This window comes from Oncorhynchus nerka, linkage group LG2 (assembly GCF_034236695.1).
Source record: "Oncorhynchus nerka isolate Pitt River linkage group LG2, Oner_Uvic_2.0, whole genome shotgun sequence".
Taxonomy (NCBI): domain Eukaryota; kingdom Metazoa; phylum Chordata; class Actinopteri; order Salmoniformes; family Salmonidae; genus Oncorhynchus; species Oncorhynchus nerka.
The window spans coordinates 37,594,032-37,610,177 of record NC_088397.1 but is presented as its reverse complement, the minus strand read 5'-3'; the positions used below and the strand labels follow the sequence as shown (position 1 = coordinate 37,610,177).

The window sequence follows — 16,146 nt, the reverse complement described above, 5'->3', positions numbered from 1 at the left end:
CTATGTTAGTGGGAAACTGGTTAGTGATGTTGAACAGCCATCACTATGTTAGTGATGGCTGTTTAACAGTCTGATGGCCTTGAGATAGAAGCTGTTTTTCCGTCTCTTGGTCCCAGCTTTGACGCAACTGTACTGACATCGCCTTCTGGATGATAGCGCGGTGAACAGGCTGTGGCTCGGGTGGTTGTTGTCCTTGGTGATCTTTTTTCCTTCCTGTGACATCGGGTGCTGTAGGTGTCCCGGAGGGCAGGTAGTTTGCCCCCGGGGATGTGTTGTGCTACCTTCTGGAGAGCCCTGCGGTTGTGGGCGCGGTAAGCAAATTGGAGGGGGTCTAGGGTATCAGGTAGGGTGGAGGTGATATGATCCTTGACTCGTCTCTCAAAGCATTTCATGATGACAGAAGTGAGTGCTACAGGGCGATAGTTATTTAGTTCAGTTACCTTAGCTTTCTTGGGAACAGGAACATCTTGAAGCATGCAGGGACAACAGACTGGGCTAGGGATGGTTAAATATGTCCGTAAACACACCAGCCAGCTGGTCTGTGCATGCTCTGAGGACGTGGCTAGGGATGCCGTCTGGGCCGGTAGCCTTGCGAGGGTTAACAAGTTTTAAATGTTTTATTCACGTTGGCCACGGAGGAGGAGAGCCCACAGGCTTTGGTAGCGGGCTGTGTCAGTGGCACTGCATTGTCTTCAAAGTGCGCAAAGAAGTTATTTAGTTTGTCTGGAAGCAAGACGATGTCCTCGACGGGGCTGGTTTTCTTTTTGTAATCTGTGATTGACTGTAGACCCTGACACATATGTCTCATGTCTGAGCTTTTGAATTGCGACTCTACTTTGTCTCTATACTGATGCTTTGCTTGTGTGATTGCCTTGCGGAGGGAATAGCTGCACTGTTTGTATTTGGTCATGTTTCCGGTCGCCTTGCCATGATTAAAAGCGGTGGTTCGCGCTTTCAGTTTTGCGCCAATGTTGCCATCAATCCACGGTTTCTGGTTAAATGGCCTGCATTTGCCTCATGCAGGGCGACGCAGCACGACACATCTTCATCGATCCAGAGCATCTCAAACATGCTCAATGGGTGACATGTCTAGTGAGTATGCAGGCCATGGAAGAACTGGGACATTTTCAGCTTCCAAGAATTGTGTTCAGATCCTTGCAACATGGGCCGTGCATTAGCATGCTAAAACACGAGGTGATTGCAGCAGATGAATCACAGTATCTGTCCATTCAAATGGCCATAGATAAAATGCAATTGTGTTCGTTCTCTGTAGCTATGCCTGCCCATACCATAACCCCACAATGGGGCACACGTTGACATCAGGAAACCACTCTCCCACACAATGCTATACAACACTGTCTGCCATCTGCCCTGTACAGTAGAAACCGGGATTCATCCGTGAAGAGCACACTTCTCTAGTGTGCCAGTGGCAATCAAAGGTGAGCATTTGCCCACTGAAGTCGGTAACGACACCTAACTGCAGTCAGGTCAAGATCCAGTTGAGGACAACGAGCACACAGATAAGCTTCCGGTTGGACGGACTGCCAGATTCTCAAAAATGACATTGAAGGCGGCTTATGGTAGAGAAATGAACATTCAATTATCTGGTAACAGCTCTGGTGGACATGCCTTCAGTCAGCATGCCAATTGTAAGCTCCCTCAAAACTTGAGACATCTGTGTCATTGTGTTGTGTGACAAACCTGCACATTTTAGAGAGGCCTTTTATTGTCCCCCAGCACAAGGTGCACCTGTATAATTATCATGCTGTTTAATCAGCTTCTTGATATGCCACACCTATCAGGTCGAAGGATTATCTTGGCAAGGAGAAATGCGCACTAACAGGGATGTACATTTCTGGGATCTTTTATTTGAGCTCATGAAACATGGGACCAACACTTTACATGTTGAGTTAATATTTTGCTCAGTGCATAAGTCAGAAGTATGATTAAGATATAAAAGTGGGGACTCTAGCAAGCCTCATTAATAAAGCCTCTTCTTCTTTTGTAGCTCCCAAGGCAGCACCCTGAATACCATGTTGACAGAGGTATGCAATCATGCTCTCGTCATGTTTTGCAGTTAGGTGTAGTTTTGCAGTTAGGTAATGTTCCAAATGGCACCCTATTCCCTATATAGTACACTACTTTCGGCCCATGGGGCTCTGGTAAAAAATACTGCACTATGTAGGTAGAAGGGTGCCATTTGGGACACATACTAAATCAAACTGTGTGAATCCAATCATGAACTTTGGTGTACTGGCCATGCAAATAGCTAAAAGTAGAAGGCCTGGTTTGAATGTGTAAATGGTCTGCTACATCAACACACTGCAGGTCTTGAGCATAGTAGTAGTTTTGAGAAACGTTTGACTGCTTAAGTGGAAACTGAGCTCTGCCAGTGGAGAGTTGTCAGAACAGACTGTAGTGGAAACTACAGCTCTAAATGACTATCCCAAACAGGCTGGACCAATGAGGGCTGTGGTGTGTGCGTGCTTGTATGAGTTCCAAAGAGAGGACTGCAAAGCCAAGTTGACAGGAAACCCACTAAGCCAACTCAACCTCAAACTGTTGCAATTTGTTATACTGTAGTTTGATATTTACTGTATATTAGAGGTCTTGTTGACACTTTTAGCTAACCAAAGAGCGTAATGAATGTCATACATCATCAATTACAATAGCAATACATATAATCACATTCAAATAAACTTCTACTCGTACTTAGCTGTGTTTAGGTGCTTTGGACAAGGGTTCGGATGAGGTACACTTTGAAGTTTTATTTGGAGAGTACCCCATGAAGACTGGAGATCTAAGCCTAGTCATTCTCCCACTTGCCTGCTCACCCTTCTACCCTCTCTATGATGGAGGAAGTCATCCACCCACCCTCCCTACCCCAATCAGCTCCTGGGGGACGTGCGTTTTGGCTGTGGCATGGACGACCAGTATACCCCTCCCCCACCATGGGATACACACACATTCCCCTCTTATACACAGTGAGATGAAATCCGGAACATGTGTTTGAGTCTGCACACAGTAGAGGCTTGCTGCAGACATTCTGAGTGAGATGAAGCCAAGTGTGTGTGTGCTCCATGCATGCGTGTGTGTGTGTCATCCCAGGCCATTCCATGGTAAGCAGACGGGACACATGGGTGACAGACTGTCTGCAGCCGCCACGCCCCACTATTCTTCCCTTGGCTCCACTTCACATGTCCCCTCGGAACTTTACTCAGTCACCTGCTCTCTTTATCATCCCTCCCCTACATCCCTCTCCAAGACTGTGTTCCAAATGGCACACTATTACCTACACACTGCACTACTTTTGACTTGGCTCTGGCCAAAAGTAGTGCAGTATTTAGGGAATAGGGTGCCATTTAGGGATCAAATGTTTAACTAAACCCTATTACGGGAGCACACTTCCTGAGCTAGCTCCAGTCAGTGGAACTGTGATAGCACAGACACACTGAACTTCACTTAGCTGCTCCTACTATCCATTTGATCCAGTTTCTCTTCCTGCACCACCCCAATTTGGTAAGCTCTCTAAATATCAAGACGGCCCCCATGCAGTGTCAAAGGCAAGGACTTTGGTGTGAAGCAGTGTGCGTATGTGTGCCCATTCTTAGTACCTGAGTACTTAGTGTAGTGTGTGTGTACACAAGTGTTGGTAAGTTTGTGTATGAGTAAGAATGTGTGAGTACGTGTGTGTGATTTGTGTTTTTGCGTGTGTGTGTGTTTAGCTACCTGCTGATGCTGCTCTTGCGAGACAGCGTGTTGCTGGGGGAGGCAGGGGGCGTCTGGTAACTGTAGCTGTATTCAGATCCCTTCAGATCCAAGATCACCTGTTGAGTGGGGAGAAAAAAATCATGTGTGAGAATGAGTACATGGAACAGTGGGAATATCTAACACTGTGTGTGTGTGTGTATGTGTGCGAGTATGTGGTTAAGTGTATTTGGGAAGGTATATTGATGTCTCTGTGTGTGGTGCGAACAAGTGTGTGTGTGTGTGTGTGTGTGTGTGTGTCATCCAGCTTACCTGTTCGCTGGCGAGGGGCAGTTTGCTGGGCTCGGCCGTCAGGCTGCTCAGGTCTTCTAGGATGGTCTGCAGGTGGGTCACTTCTCCCAGCATGCTAATCTCATGATCCTGTACACACATAACCACAGATCAGACACACACAACCAATCACCAAAAACCATAGCGCTGCCCATAACCACAGATCCTAGACACAACTATCAGTTACAAATAGCCCCTAGTAACAAGGCTTGGGCGGTATATCAGGGGAATTGGTTTTTCAATACCGTCAAAACTATTACTTTCAAGTTTTTCCAATACATGTGTATATTTGTAGCTATTTATTTAGTAAATACCAGCAGTTAACTTGTGCAATACGTTAGGAGATAAAGCAGATCACGTTATTTTGTCATTTTGAAGCTTACTTAGTTCCCCAGAACAGTTGAGCCAGTCACATATTTGTAAATAAGACAAGGAGACAAAGCGGGAGCAGGTGAGTCCAGCTGCGTATTGACACGGGTGACATTTTATATTGAAAATTACTTTTTTTGCTTCAATAGAGTGATCAGGGAGGTGCAACTATACTTTTCCTTCACAGAACGTACATCACTGCAACACATTCTGCTGAAAATATCTTAATTTTCATCAGATGACAACAGAAGTGCAAAAGCTATTTCACTGGCAGCCACACAAGTAAATGAGCTTACAATGAAAAAGCAAGGTCTGCTTGACAAAAATTATGCATGGCCATCACATTTCTCCTCCCTCATCTTCATCTGCCCTAGTCCATTCGGGAGACCAGGTAATCTGTTTACAAATTGTATCATTAGACGGTTCTACAGCTGTTTTTTCCCATGGAACTCCATAGGCCAGCATAGCTGACCTAAGCTGAAGATGAAAAAAGAGTTACCTGGTGATATAAATGCTTCTTATAGTTCCTGGAATGTCCTTATACCATTACATTTACATTTAAGTCATTTAGCAGACGCTCTTATCCAGAGCGACTTACAAATTGGTGCGTTCACCTTAAGACATCCAGTGGAACAGCCACTTTACAATAGTGCATCTAAATCTTTTAAGGGGGGTGAGAAGGATTACTTTATCCTATCCTAGGTATTCCTGAAAGAGGTGGGGTTTCAGGTGTCTCCGGAAGGTGGTGATTGACTCCGCTGTCCTGGCGTCGTGAGGGAGTTTGTTCCACCATTGGGGGGCCAGAGCAGCGAACAGTTTTGACTGGGCTGCCATTACATCGCCAAGGGCATGGATTCCACATTTGGACCATTGGGGCGACGTGAAAGGCAGTCCTCCAGATCGCAAGGCATCATTGTTAAATATTGGAGTCTGGGCGTGCGATTAAGTTTCCCAGTTGCATAGTTTTTACATTTTATGCCAAACAGATATTGTGAGAGCAATAATAGGGCCAAAGCGTAGTTTACATAGATCAATGAACATCACTTCTTCCAGGGCAATGGGAGCCACCATATTTCTCGATTCTCAGCCAGGGAGCGGAAGAGTTGTGTCTAAACCAATTTATACATTCGGCGAAATTATAAAGCTTGGAAATATAATTAAGAGTTTGGAACGGATAGCCCTCCAGCATCTTTCCCTCTGTGTAAATGTGTTAATTTATTCTGGGATCTCTTACCTTTCTATTTACATTATGAACATTCACTGTGGAGTTTATCCCAATAGCCGGAAGGGGGAGACATAGGAAGCATTGAGCTCACAAAATTTAACGAAGGCAATATATTAACTTTCACAATAGAAATTCTGCCGGTTAGAGCGACTGGAATGTTAAGCCATCTACTGTGGTCTGATTGAATTGATTTGAGCGATCTGTTTAAGTTTTGGGCAATGGTTTTATCTAAAATAAATATATTGATTCCTACATTTTTAAAATGGGAAATGATTGGGATTACATAAGAAGAGATGGGGTCCTGTGCTGGGTTCTTAAGGGGGAGTAGGTCAGATGTATTTTAAAACGTGAAATGGAGCTGAATTTGTCTATAATCTTCAAAGCATTCGGGAGAGATTGAGATACATTGTCTAGATAAAGTAAGATATCGTCAGCGAATAATGAGATGACGTGATCCATATAATTTAGAGATATTGGTGTAATTTCTTTCAATTGTAGCACCCATTCTCCCTCAGGAGGTTGAAAAGATTTGGCATGGCCCCTCAGAACTTTTACAGATGCACCATCGAGAGCATGTTGGTTGTATCACTGTCTGGTAACTACACTGCCCTCGACCGGAAGGCCCTACAGAGTGTGTCGCGGGCAGCCCAACACATCACTGGGGGTAAGTTCCCAGGATGTACATGGCAGGCGGTGTCGGAGAAAGTCCACCAAATATTGCCGGGCTCCAGCCACCTGAGAAATTGCCAGACTCCATGCTCTCGGCAGGCGGTACCAGTGTATCAAGGCTCAGAACAACAGACTCCTAAACAGTTTCTATCCCCTGGCCATAAGACTGTTAAATGGCTAACAGCTACTGCTCTCCCACAGTCTATCCCCAGTCTACCCACTAAGACAGCTTACACTCATGTTTTTTTTCTCTCTCTTATTTTTCTATTTTGATGTTGGGAAGGACTTGCAAGTTAAGCATTTCAATGTACTTGTGCATATGACAAAACTTAAAATACTGTCTACGTCACAAATGGAACCCTATTCCCTACATAGCACACTACTTGACGAGAGCCCTATGTGGAACTGAGGCCTTGAGGCACTGACCGTCCAATCACCATCAAACATTGCCAGATTCACTCAAAATAGACTCTCTCTCATGTCAACAGCGTAAACAGCGTTGAACTTGCATGGTGTTACATCATGGGGTTCTGGGGCCTCCAACCTGTTCCAATCACTTAAACAGAAGCCAGAGACTTTTTATATGAAAATGGATCAACTTCAGCAGCTGAGCGTTCCAATTAGATGTCTGGGTCAGATGAGAGTATAAAGCCCTCATACACACAGTTTTCGCATGAATCATAAAGACTGATTCTGGATTATAATTATAATAATATCCACACCAAAAATACATATTTGGCATGGACACTGATTCTAGATGAGAGGATAACCCCAGCACAGGTTTGATGTGAATACTGACTGATTCCGGATCAGATAAGACTATAACTAACTCATGAACACATATTTGTCATGAACATAGACTGATTGTAGATCAGATGATAATGATAATATTATTATAACCTACTCACCAGCACAGGTTTGAGCATGCTGACAAAGGCACAGTAACGGCCCCTCTCTTCGATGAGCGCCCGGCACACGGCCCTCTTCTCAGTCTCCTCCAGCACAGCATAGCGTACGTTCACCTCCTGCAGGGCGCTGTCCAGCTGCCCACGCACCTCGTCCTTTCCTAGGGAAACACAGGGGGGAACCAAAGTTGACAGGCAGAGCAGACTGGCAAAATAACAGGCAAACAAAGCCAGCGGGCTGCTATAGCAAGTTAACAAAACTCAGGGTACAAAAACGATGCCCAAAACACGTTTGTTGAGGGGTGTGCATTTAAGTGATAATGCACGAGAAGACAGTGTTTGGAGGATATCCTGGCACGGGTGTTGCTAGGCCAGAAACCATGTCGAGGGCAGGGAAACCGTGCCAATATATCCTCCAAACAACAGCTTCAAGGGCATTATCACTTTTATACAACTGGTTACCAATATTATCCAAATAATGATATGATTCACATTTTAATTAAAAAAGTTACTTTGATGAATTTATTAATCCGATTTCATCCTTCCAAGAGATATAGTCCCGACACAAATCTAGGGTTGCTGGTCGTTCGTTCAATTGGGTCCGTTTCCAGAGACGCGACCCAGTCTTTTTGTTCTGTATCTATGGACACGACCCAGTCTTTCAGTCTTTTTGTTCTGTATCTATGGACACGACCCAGTCTTTCAGTCTTTTTGTTCTGTATCTATGGACACGACCCAGTCTTTCAGTCTTTTTGTTCTGTATCTATGGACGCGACTCAGTCGTTCGTTCTAAATGTTCTACTGCCATTCTGTTAGGCAACGTTCTCATCGCTTGCTAGCTAGCCAACTACGGCTAATTTACGGTCATGTCAAACAGTGCAGCCAGAATAACGGCATAGTAGCTGCATTTGCATTAGTTTAAACTGTTTTCTAGTGACATTTAACAATGAGCTAATGATGCGCGATTTCACCTGGCATAGAAAATGTGCTCTCTGGTCAGGACACTGTTGTTCAGAGGAACTAGCCAACAACACAGTTAACACAATCACTTCAAACTGAAGCTGGAAAGACTCCAAACTAGCAGCATTTCGTTTTCCGTTTGACATGGTATCCATAAAAATGTGGCCTATTCAGGATTTCGACTGGCAGAGAAAAGCTGCCTGCCTGTCTCGTTCAGACTCCTACACTTTCATTACTATGGAACAGCTGGAGATATAATTCTGTATTGAAACGGAGACAGACAGCAAGGTTTATACAAGTCTCTGCTATTGAAAACCAACTGCTAGTCTAAAAAAAGGGAGATCATGTCTAGATGCTTTTTCAAATTAAATCACATTTTATTTACTGGTACTGGTAGAGTCAGCCGGCACCGGTTAGTTGAGATGATATGTACATGTACAGTAGGTTGAGTTAAAGTGACTATGCATAGATTATAAACAGAATAGCAGCAGTTTAAAAGAGGGGGGCAATGCAAATAGTCTGGGTTGCCAATTGATTAGCTGTTCAGGAGCCTCTTGGACCTAGACTTGGAACTCCTGTACCACTTGCTGTGTGGTAGCAGAAAGAACAGTCTATGACTAGAGTGCCTGGAGTGACAATTTGTAGGGGCATCCTCTGACACCGCCTGGTAGAGGTCCTGGATGGTAGGAAGCTTGGCCCCAGTGAAGTACTGGGCCGTAAGCACTACTCTCTGTAGTGCATACTGTAGTGCCTTGCGGTCGGAGGCCGAGCAGTTGCCATACCAGGCAGTGCTGCAACCATGCTCTCGATGGTGCCGCTGTAGAACTTTGAGAACTTTGCCAAATCTTTTCAGTCTCCTGATGGGGAATAGGTTCTATTGTGCATTCTTCACAACTGTCTTGGTGTGCTTGGACCATGACAGTTTGTTGATGTGGACACCAAGAAACTTGAAGCTCTCAACCTGCTCCACTACAGCCCCGTCGATGAGAATGGGGGCGTGCTCGGTCCTCCTTTTCCTGTAGTCCATAATCATCTCCTATGTCTTGATCGGTGGATATCAAGTTTATGAATTGTCTGGCTGGGCTGATGAGACAGTGGACTGTGCAGTGAGATGGGACAGAGTAAACAGGCATTTCAACATCATCGCTTTAGCCAGTGGTAACTTGTGGAATAGACACCAGCTGGAATGCGGTTTTAACCAGGCCCACCCATTGTATAATCTATCAATTTAATGAATAATGTACAAATATTTTGAGATCAACTTTCCTCTTAGTATCCCATTCTAATTGCTGGTCAGAGGTGTCTGCTATTTATCCCAAAACCTTTGAAGAGAAATTCAGACCGTGATTGAGAAACTAAAAATACATAGCTTGAGATAGCCAAAGCATAGTACCTGCTATTGCATACTTTTGCCACAAGAAAGCAGTATAACCTTGAAAATCACTTTGTTTTGAATATCCTGTGTTTTCTATACACTGAGCATACAACACATTGAGAACACCTGCACTTTCCATGACAGACCTACCAAGTGAAAGCAATGATCCCTTATTGATGTCACTTGTTAAATCCACTTCAAATCAGTGTAGATGAAGGGGAGGAGACAGGTTAAATAAGGATTTGTAAGCCTGGAGACAATGGAGACATGGATTGTGCATGTGGGCCATTCAGAGGGTGAATGGGCTAAGACAAAATATTTAAGTGCCATTTGAATGGAGTATGGTAGTAGTTGCTAGGTGCACCAGTTCTAGTCAAAAACTGCAACGCTGCTGGGTTTTTCACACTCAACAGTTTACAGTGTGATTCAAGTCTGGTCCACCACCCAAAAGACATCCAGCCAACTTGACACAACTGTGGGAAGCATTGGAGTCAACATTGACCAACATGCCTGTGGAACACGTTCAACACCTTGTAGAGTCCATGCCCCAACACCAATAGGGGTGGAGCACCTATGTAAGAGGATACTACATAAGATACCACTCCTCTCCTCTTCAACTGTTGTGTCAGTGTGCTCTCTGGGAAGATGCATGCTGCAGGCCTGTCGAGAGCAGGAGATGAACCGGAGTGAAGGCCAATGGCGAGCAGCAAAACGGATGTGTGTGTGGTATGCAGGGGTCTATAAAGAGACTCTAGAGGGCGCATGACTGCCTACTCATTTGTGTCCAGCTGCTATGACAACAGAGTCCACATACAATTGGCTGTCAGGAAGAAAGGGAAGGGGGCTCTCGCTCTCTGACACATGCACCTCAAAACATACCTTCCTTATGCATGCATGCACGCACTTACCAATTACATAACACACACACACACACACACACACACACACACTAGGCTAACTGAATTCATTATCACATGTTTAACTGGGCTCAGAAAGAAATACAAAAGCTGTTGGAAAGAGGGATCCTAAGTCCCTATATAGTGCACAACTTTGACCACCATCATGATCCCTGATTTCCTATTATGTGCTATAGTACCCAAAGCAGACAGCTCACAAGCCCCACACCCTCCAATAATCCTCTCAAAGACCAAGAAAATGGGTTCCAAATATAAAAACGCAAATGCGCTGGATCTAACGTTTCCAAAACACACACTTCTTTCTAAATCTTGGTTGTCGTCACTGAAATTTTCACAGATAGACTGGTAAAATAGGCAAGGGTGAAGGTGCAAGGTCAGATCAGATATGTTTTTGAGAGTTAACGGAATAAAAGACACCTCCATTTTACATTTGAGTCATTTTGCAGATGCTCTTATTCAGAACAAATTACAGTTAGTGCATTCATCTTAAGATGGCTCGGTGGACAACCACATATCACAGGCATAGTAAGTACACTTTTCCTCAATAAAGTAGCTTTCAGCAAAGTCAGAGCTAGAAAGTGGGGAGAGGGATTGAGGTGAGAAGGGATTATTTAGGATACTCTAAAAAGGAGATAGGGTTTCAGGTGCTTTCGGGAAGATGGGTTGCAAATCTGTGGTCCTAAATTCAGGGGGAAGCTGGTTCCACCAGGGTGTCAGAACAGAGGAGAGCTTGGACTGGGCTGAATGGGAGCTGGGGTTGGAGGGCCAAGAGACCAGAGATGGCAGAACGGAGTGCTTGAGTTGGAGTGTAGGGTTTGAGCATAGCCTGAAGGTAGGGTCGGGGCAGTTCCTCTTGCTGCTCTGTAGGCAAGCCCCATGGTCTTGTAGTGGATGCGAGCTTTGACTGAAAGCCAGTGGAGTATCCGGAGGAGCGGGGTGACATGGGAGAATTTACTACGGTTGAAAACGGGCTGCAGTATTCTGGATTAGTTGCAGGGATTTGATGGCACAAGCAGGGAGCCCAGCCAACAGCAAGTTGCAGTAGTCCAGACCGGAGATGACAAGTGCCTGGATTAGGACCTGCACCGCTTCCTGTGTGAGGTAGAGTCGTACTATACAGATGTTGTAGAGCATGAACCTGCAGGAGCGAGTCACTGCTTTGAAGTTGCCCTGAATGACAGGGTGTTGTCCAGCGTGAATCCAAGGTTCTTTGCACTCTCAAAACCGTGATGGAGAGGTCTTTGAGCGGGCAGGCCTTCCCTAGGAGGAAGAGCAGCTCTGTCTTGTCAAGGTTGAGCTTGAGATGGTTGACCAGCATTCAAGCTGAGACATCTGCCAGACATGGAGAGATGCATGTCACCACCTGGATGTCAGAAGGGGGAAGGAGAAAAGGTTGAGTGTCATCCACATGCAATGATAGGATATGATGGAGATGAGTGACTTGGTGCCTAGAACCGAGCCCTGGGTGACACCTCTAGCGAGAATATGTGGTGTAGACAGATCCTCTCCACGGCACCTTATATGGAGCGGCCTACCGGGTAGGATGCAATCCAAGAGTGTGCACAGCCCCGAGAGGGTGGAGAGGAGGGCCTGAAGGTTCACGGTATCAAAGGCAGTGGATGGGTCTAGGAGGATGAGAAGAGAGGAGAAAGACTCAACTTTGGCAGCGCAGAGAGCCTCTGTAATACAGAATAGAGCAGTCATGGTTGAGTGAACTCTTGAAGACTAACTGGTTAGGGTCAAGAAGATTGTTCTGAGGCAGCACTCTTAAGTGTTTAGGGAAGAAAAGAAAGGGATACAGGTTTATAGTTTTTGACGTCAAATCCGCAGAGTGTTGGTTTCTTGGGGAGCGGAGCGACTCGGGCCATTTTGAAGTCCGAGGGGACACAGCCAATGGTCTGGGATGAGTTGATAAGGGAAGTGAGGAATGGGAGGTCTCCAGAGATGGTCTGGAGAAGGGTGGAGGATGGGATGGGGTTGAGTCGCAGAATTTCTTCTGGAGAAAAAAAAAAAGGTCAAGGAGTAGGGTAGTTCTGTGTGAGTGAGACTAGTGGACTCAATAGGCTGAGAGAATGAGGAGCGGATGTCAACCTTCTTTTCAAAGTGGTTGACAAAATAATCCGCAGAGAGAGAGGAGAGGGGGTGGAGGATTAAGGAGGGAGAAGAGTTTCCTAGGGCTAGAGGCAGAAGCTTGAAATTTAGAGTGAGAGAAAGTGGCTTTAGTAGCAGATACAGTGGAAGAGAAGGTAGAGCGGTGGGAGTGAAAGGACGATAGGTCCTCCGGAAGTTTAATTTTCCTCCATTTTCGCTTAGCTACCCCGCAGCCCTGTTCTTTAAGCTCGCAAAGAGTCACCGAGCAGGAGGGGAGGGCTGAGCCCGCTGGAGGAAAGGTGACAATGCGAGTCATATGATGCGGAAAGACAGGAGAGTAGGGTTAAATAGGCAGAATCAGGAGAAGGATAGAGATAGAGATGAGAATTGTGACTGCGCATGACCCACTGGGCATGGAATTCAAATGAGCAGATGGACAGGTGAGAAAGGGAGATAATAGAAAATCTCCAGTTTGGAGAAATGAGGAACCCTGTGCCACCATCACAACCACCAGATGCCCTTGGACTATGAGAGAAAATGTAGCCAGATGAAGAGAGAGCAGCAGTGTTCTCTGGGGAGATCAATGTCTCCGTCAGGGCCAAAATGTCAAGGGACTGAAGGGAAACACAGGCTGAGAAACTCAGCCTTATTTACCGCAGATCAGCAGTTCCAAACGCTGCCAAAGACCCATAATCCCACAGGGGTTGTGCGTGCAGGGTACACTAAATTTGAAGGGTTGCCGCTAACGGGTGGGGAGCGTTTGTAAAGCCTACAGGGAGAAGGGCGAAACAGGTATAGAAAACACACATTTGCCAAATAACTAGGTAAGATACTCAATTGAGAGAGTGGTGGGGAGCCTTCCTCTCTTTCCTACCTCAAATAACTCTGCAGAATCGTCTTTGTTTCGGTGACGGTCTTAGTTTTGCCGACGAGCCCTCCACTGACACGTCCGCCACTTACAGCTGCAGCTGAGAAACCAGGCCATACTGAAATATTAACACTAATTGCCTAGCAGAGGTTGAGAGCACACCTCCCTGTACTAATTGCCTGGAGTAGAGAAATCACTCGACCTCCAATACAGCGACTGATTACCAAAACAAGTCACAAATTGCCCTGCTCCTTGATCCTGGTTGATGTGTCAACAACTATCTGCAAATGATGAGCAGTCAGCAGTTCACACACCAAGTAGTAGGCTACTGGGAAGACAGGCCACACAAAGTAGATGGCCCTAGCTAGCATAAAGACAGTACTAGACAACAGATAGACAACAAATGATACTTATCACTCCTGGAGATATCAGTAGTCCTCCAGCTATAAAATGAAACACACGCCTAACGTCCCCGACACCCTCTCTGTACTTCGTAGCTCCAACAGAGCAGCGCAAACGGCTAGGTCATGTTCATTGGGGCATAGAGCAGAAAACATTGATACGTTTCTGTTTCACAACGGAAAGTGAAAATGTGCCTTTCTTTTTGGGCAAGTCCAGGTAAGTCACTTCCACGTTTAAATCTGTTTTATTCCATTTGGTGCATAATGAACACGAGGGAGGCAGGATAGCACTTATTAGCCAAACACAGAAGAAATCCAGGTTCTGATCTGATTTAAGACTTTAAAAAGGACCTTCGGGCCAACCAGTTGTCAGGTGAGGAGAGATTTGGCAATCATATGACGGCGCCTTCTGAGAGAGGGAAGGGAAAAAAATACCTCTTCCTCTCTCCACTTTCCAGCCACGCCATCCAAAACACAAAGTATTCTGAATCTCTCCTCCTGTTTCTCTTTTGTTCAAATAAGAAACGGCTTTCGGATGCAGATACCTGGTCTGCGTCCCAAACTGCCCCCTATTCCCTATATGTGACCCGTTTCAGGAAACTAGGCATATGTCACGGGTCACTACTTCATAGGAGAGCCGTTTCAATGTAAACTTTTTTACTATTTTTTAAAAATCAAAATGCATTTTTTTGCAGAAATGCCTTCTTGAACATGTGAACTTTCATGTGACTTAAACTTGTATGCCATCTGTGAATATGAATAACATTGTTAAATTACGAGCCTATGAAGCCACAGAAAACGAGCAACCTTCCCGCTAGTCATCATTGGCTGAGATAATGAGTGGGCTGGTCATCCCGAGAAATCAAATCAAATTGATTTATATAGCCCTTCGTACAGCAAGCAATGCAGGTGTAGAAGCACGGATGAGTTTGGATTGGTCTGCCATATAGCACGCCTCTGTCTATTTGAGCTGGTCAGTATGTGTAGGTAATCCTGTCGAACATTGCTTTTTTTTAAATGTATCGCATAGTAAAACTTAACAAAATCCATTTCAATAGAATGGCACTGCAACAACTGTTTCAGAGCACTCTCGTCTGAGTGTACCAGAGCGCAGAATAACTTATGAATTTACAAACGCTCAACACCAGTTGAATATGGCCGGTGTCAGTAAACATCGGCAAAAAAGCATAATTAAATTGTTGCCAGGAGCACAGTTACTGGATAACATGAAAACAGCCTAACCAGCTCTTCTAGAGTGAGAAAATGGTCAGAGTTTGGGTGGGGGCAAAAGCTTAAGATGATTCTTATGGCATTGCACACAATATGAACCAGAATGACTTGACAACGGGCAAAGCAACCTGTACAAACAAAATGGAGACAGAGGAAGTCTTATTTAATTGAAAGTGTTTGCAGTCTGCCGTGAAGCATTCATCCATGTATACTGGTAAGAGTCCAGCTACAGATATTATACGTTTCTAATTTAGTCAGAAAGTTGTTTTCATTGCAAGTTAAAGCTAACTGTTAGTTAGCTAGCTGAGGTTAGATGGCTGGCTCGCTAGCTAACATTATGTTTATGATCTGTGTGTAGTAATGTTCTCAGAATGCCATTTCGCATTGCTAGTTATAGCCTAATGTTAGCTAGCTAACTAACATTGAACCTGTTTGGTTAACTATAGCTAGCTATGACCATTTGTTTGTATTGCTCGTACTCTATGGATTGAGATTATGGTTCATTGTTTTGCTAGTTACAGTGCCTTGCGAAAGTATTCGGCCCCCTTGAACTTTGCGACCTTTTGCCACATTTCAGGCTTCAAACATAAAGATCTAAAACTGTATTTTTTTGTGAAGAATCAACAACAAGTGGGACACAATCATGAAGTGGAACGACATTTGTTGGATATTTCAAACTTTTTTAACAAATCAAAAACTGAAAAATTGGGTGTGCAAAATTATTCAGCCCCCTAAGTTAATACTTTGTAGCGCCACCTTTTGCTGCGATTACAGCTGTAAGTCGCTTGGGGTATGTCTCTATCAGTTTTGCACATCGAGAGACTGACATTTTTTCCCATTCCTCCTTGCAAAACAGCTCGAGCTCAGTGAGGTTGGATGGAGAGCATTTGTGAACAGCAGTTTTCAGTTCTTTCCACAGATTCTCGATTGGATTCAGGTCTGGACTTTGACTTGGCCATTCTAACACCTGGATATGTTTATTTTTGAACCATTCCATTGTAGATTTTGCTTTATGTTTTGGATCATTGTCTGGTTGGAAGACAACTCTCCGTCCCAGTCTCAGGTCTTTTGCAGACTCCATCAGGTTTTCTTCCAGAA

The 16,146-nt window shown here is 44.8% G+C and overlaps 1 protein-coding gene across 3 annotated transcripts in view; it reads right to left on the bottom strand.

Moving 5' to 3' along the window:
* LOC115134976 (protein MTSS 2-like) overlaps positions 1 to 16,146 on the bottom strand; it is a 117,131-nt gene that overhangs the window by 15,346 nt on the left and 85,639 nt on the right. For all 3 annotated transcript variants that reach the window (XM_029669117.2, XM_029669152.2, XM_029669142.2), the window contains exons 7-9: positions 7,210 to 7,367; positions 4,021 to 4,128; positions 3,730 to 3,827 (exon numbers count right to left, since the gene is read on the bottom strand). In XM_029669117.2, coding sequence (XP_029524977.1) covers positions 3,730 to 3,827; positions 4,021 to 4,128; positions 7,210 to 7,367 — 364 coding nt within the window. The remainder of the gene's footprint in view (positions 1 to 3,729; positions 3,828 to 4,020; positions 4,129 to 7,209; positions 7,368 to 16,146) is intronic.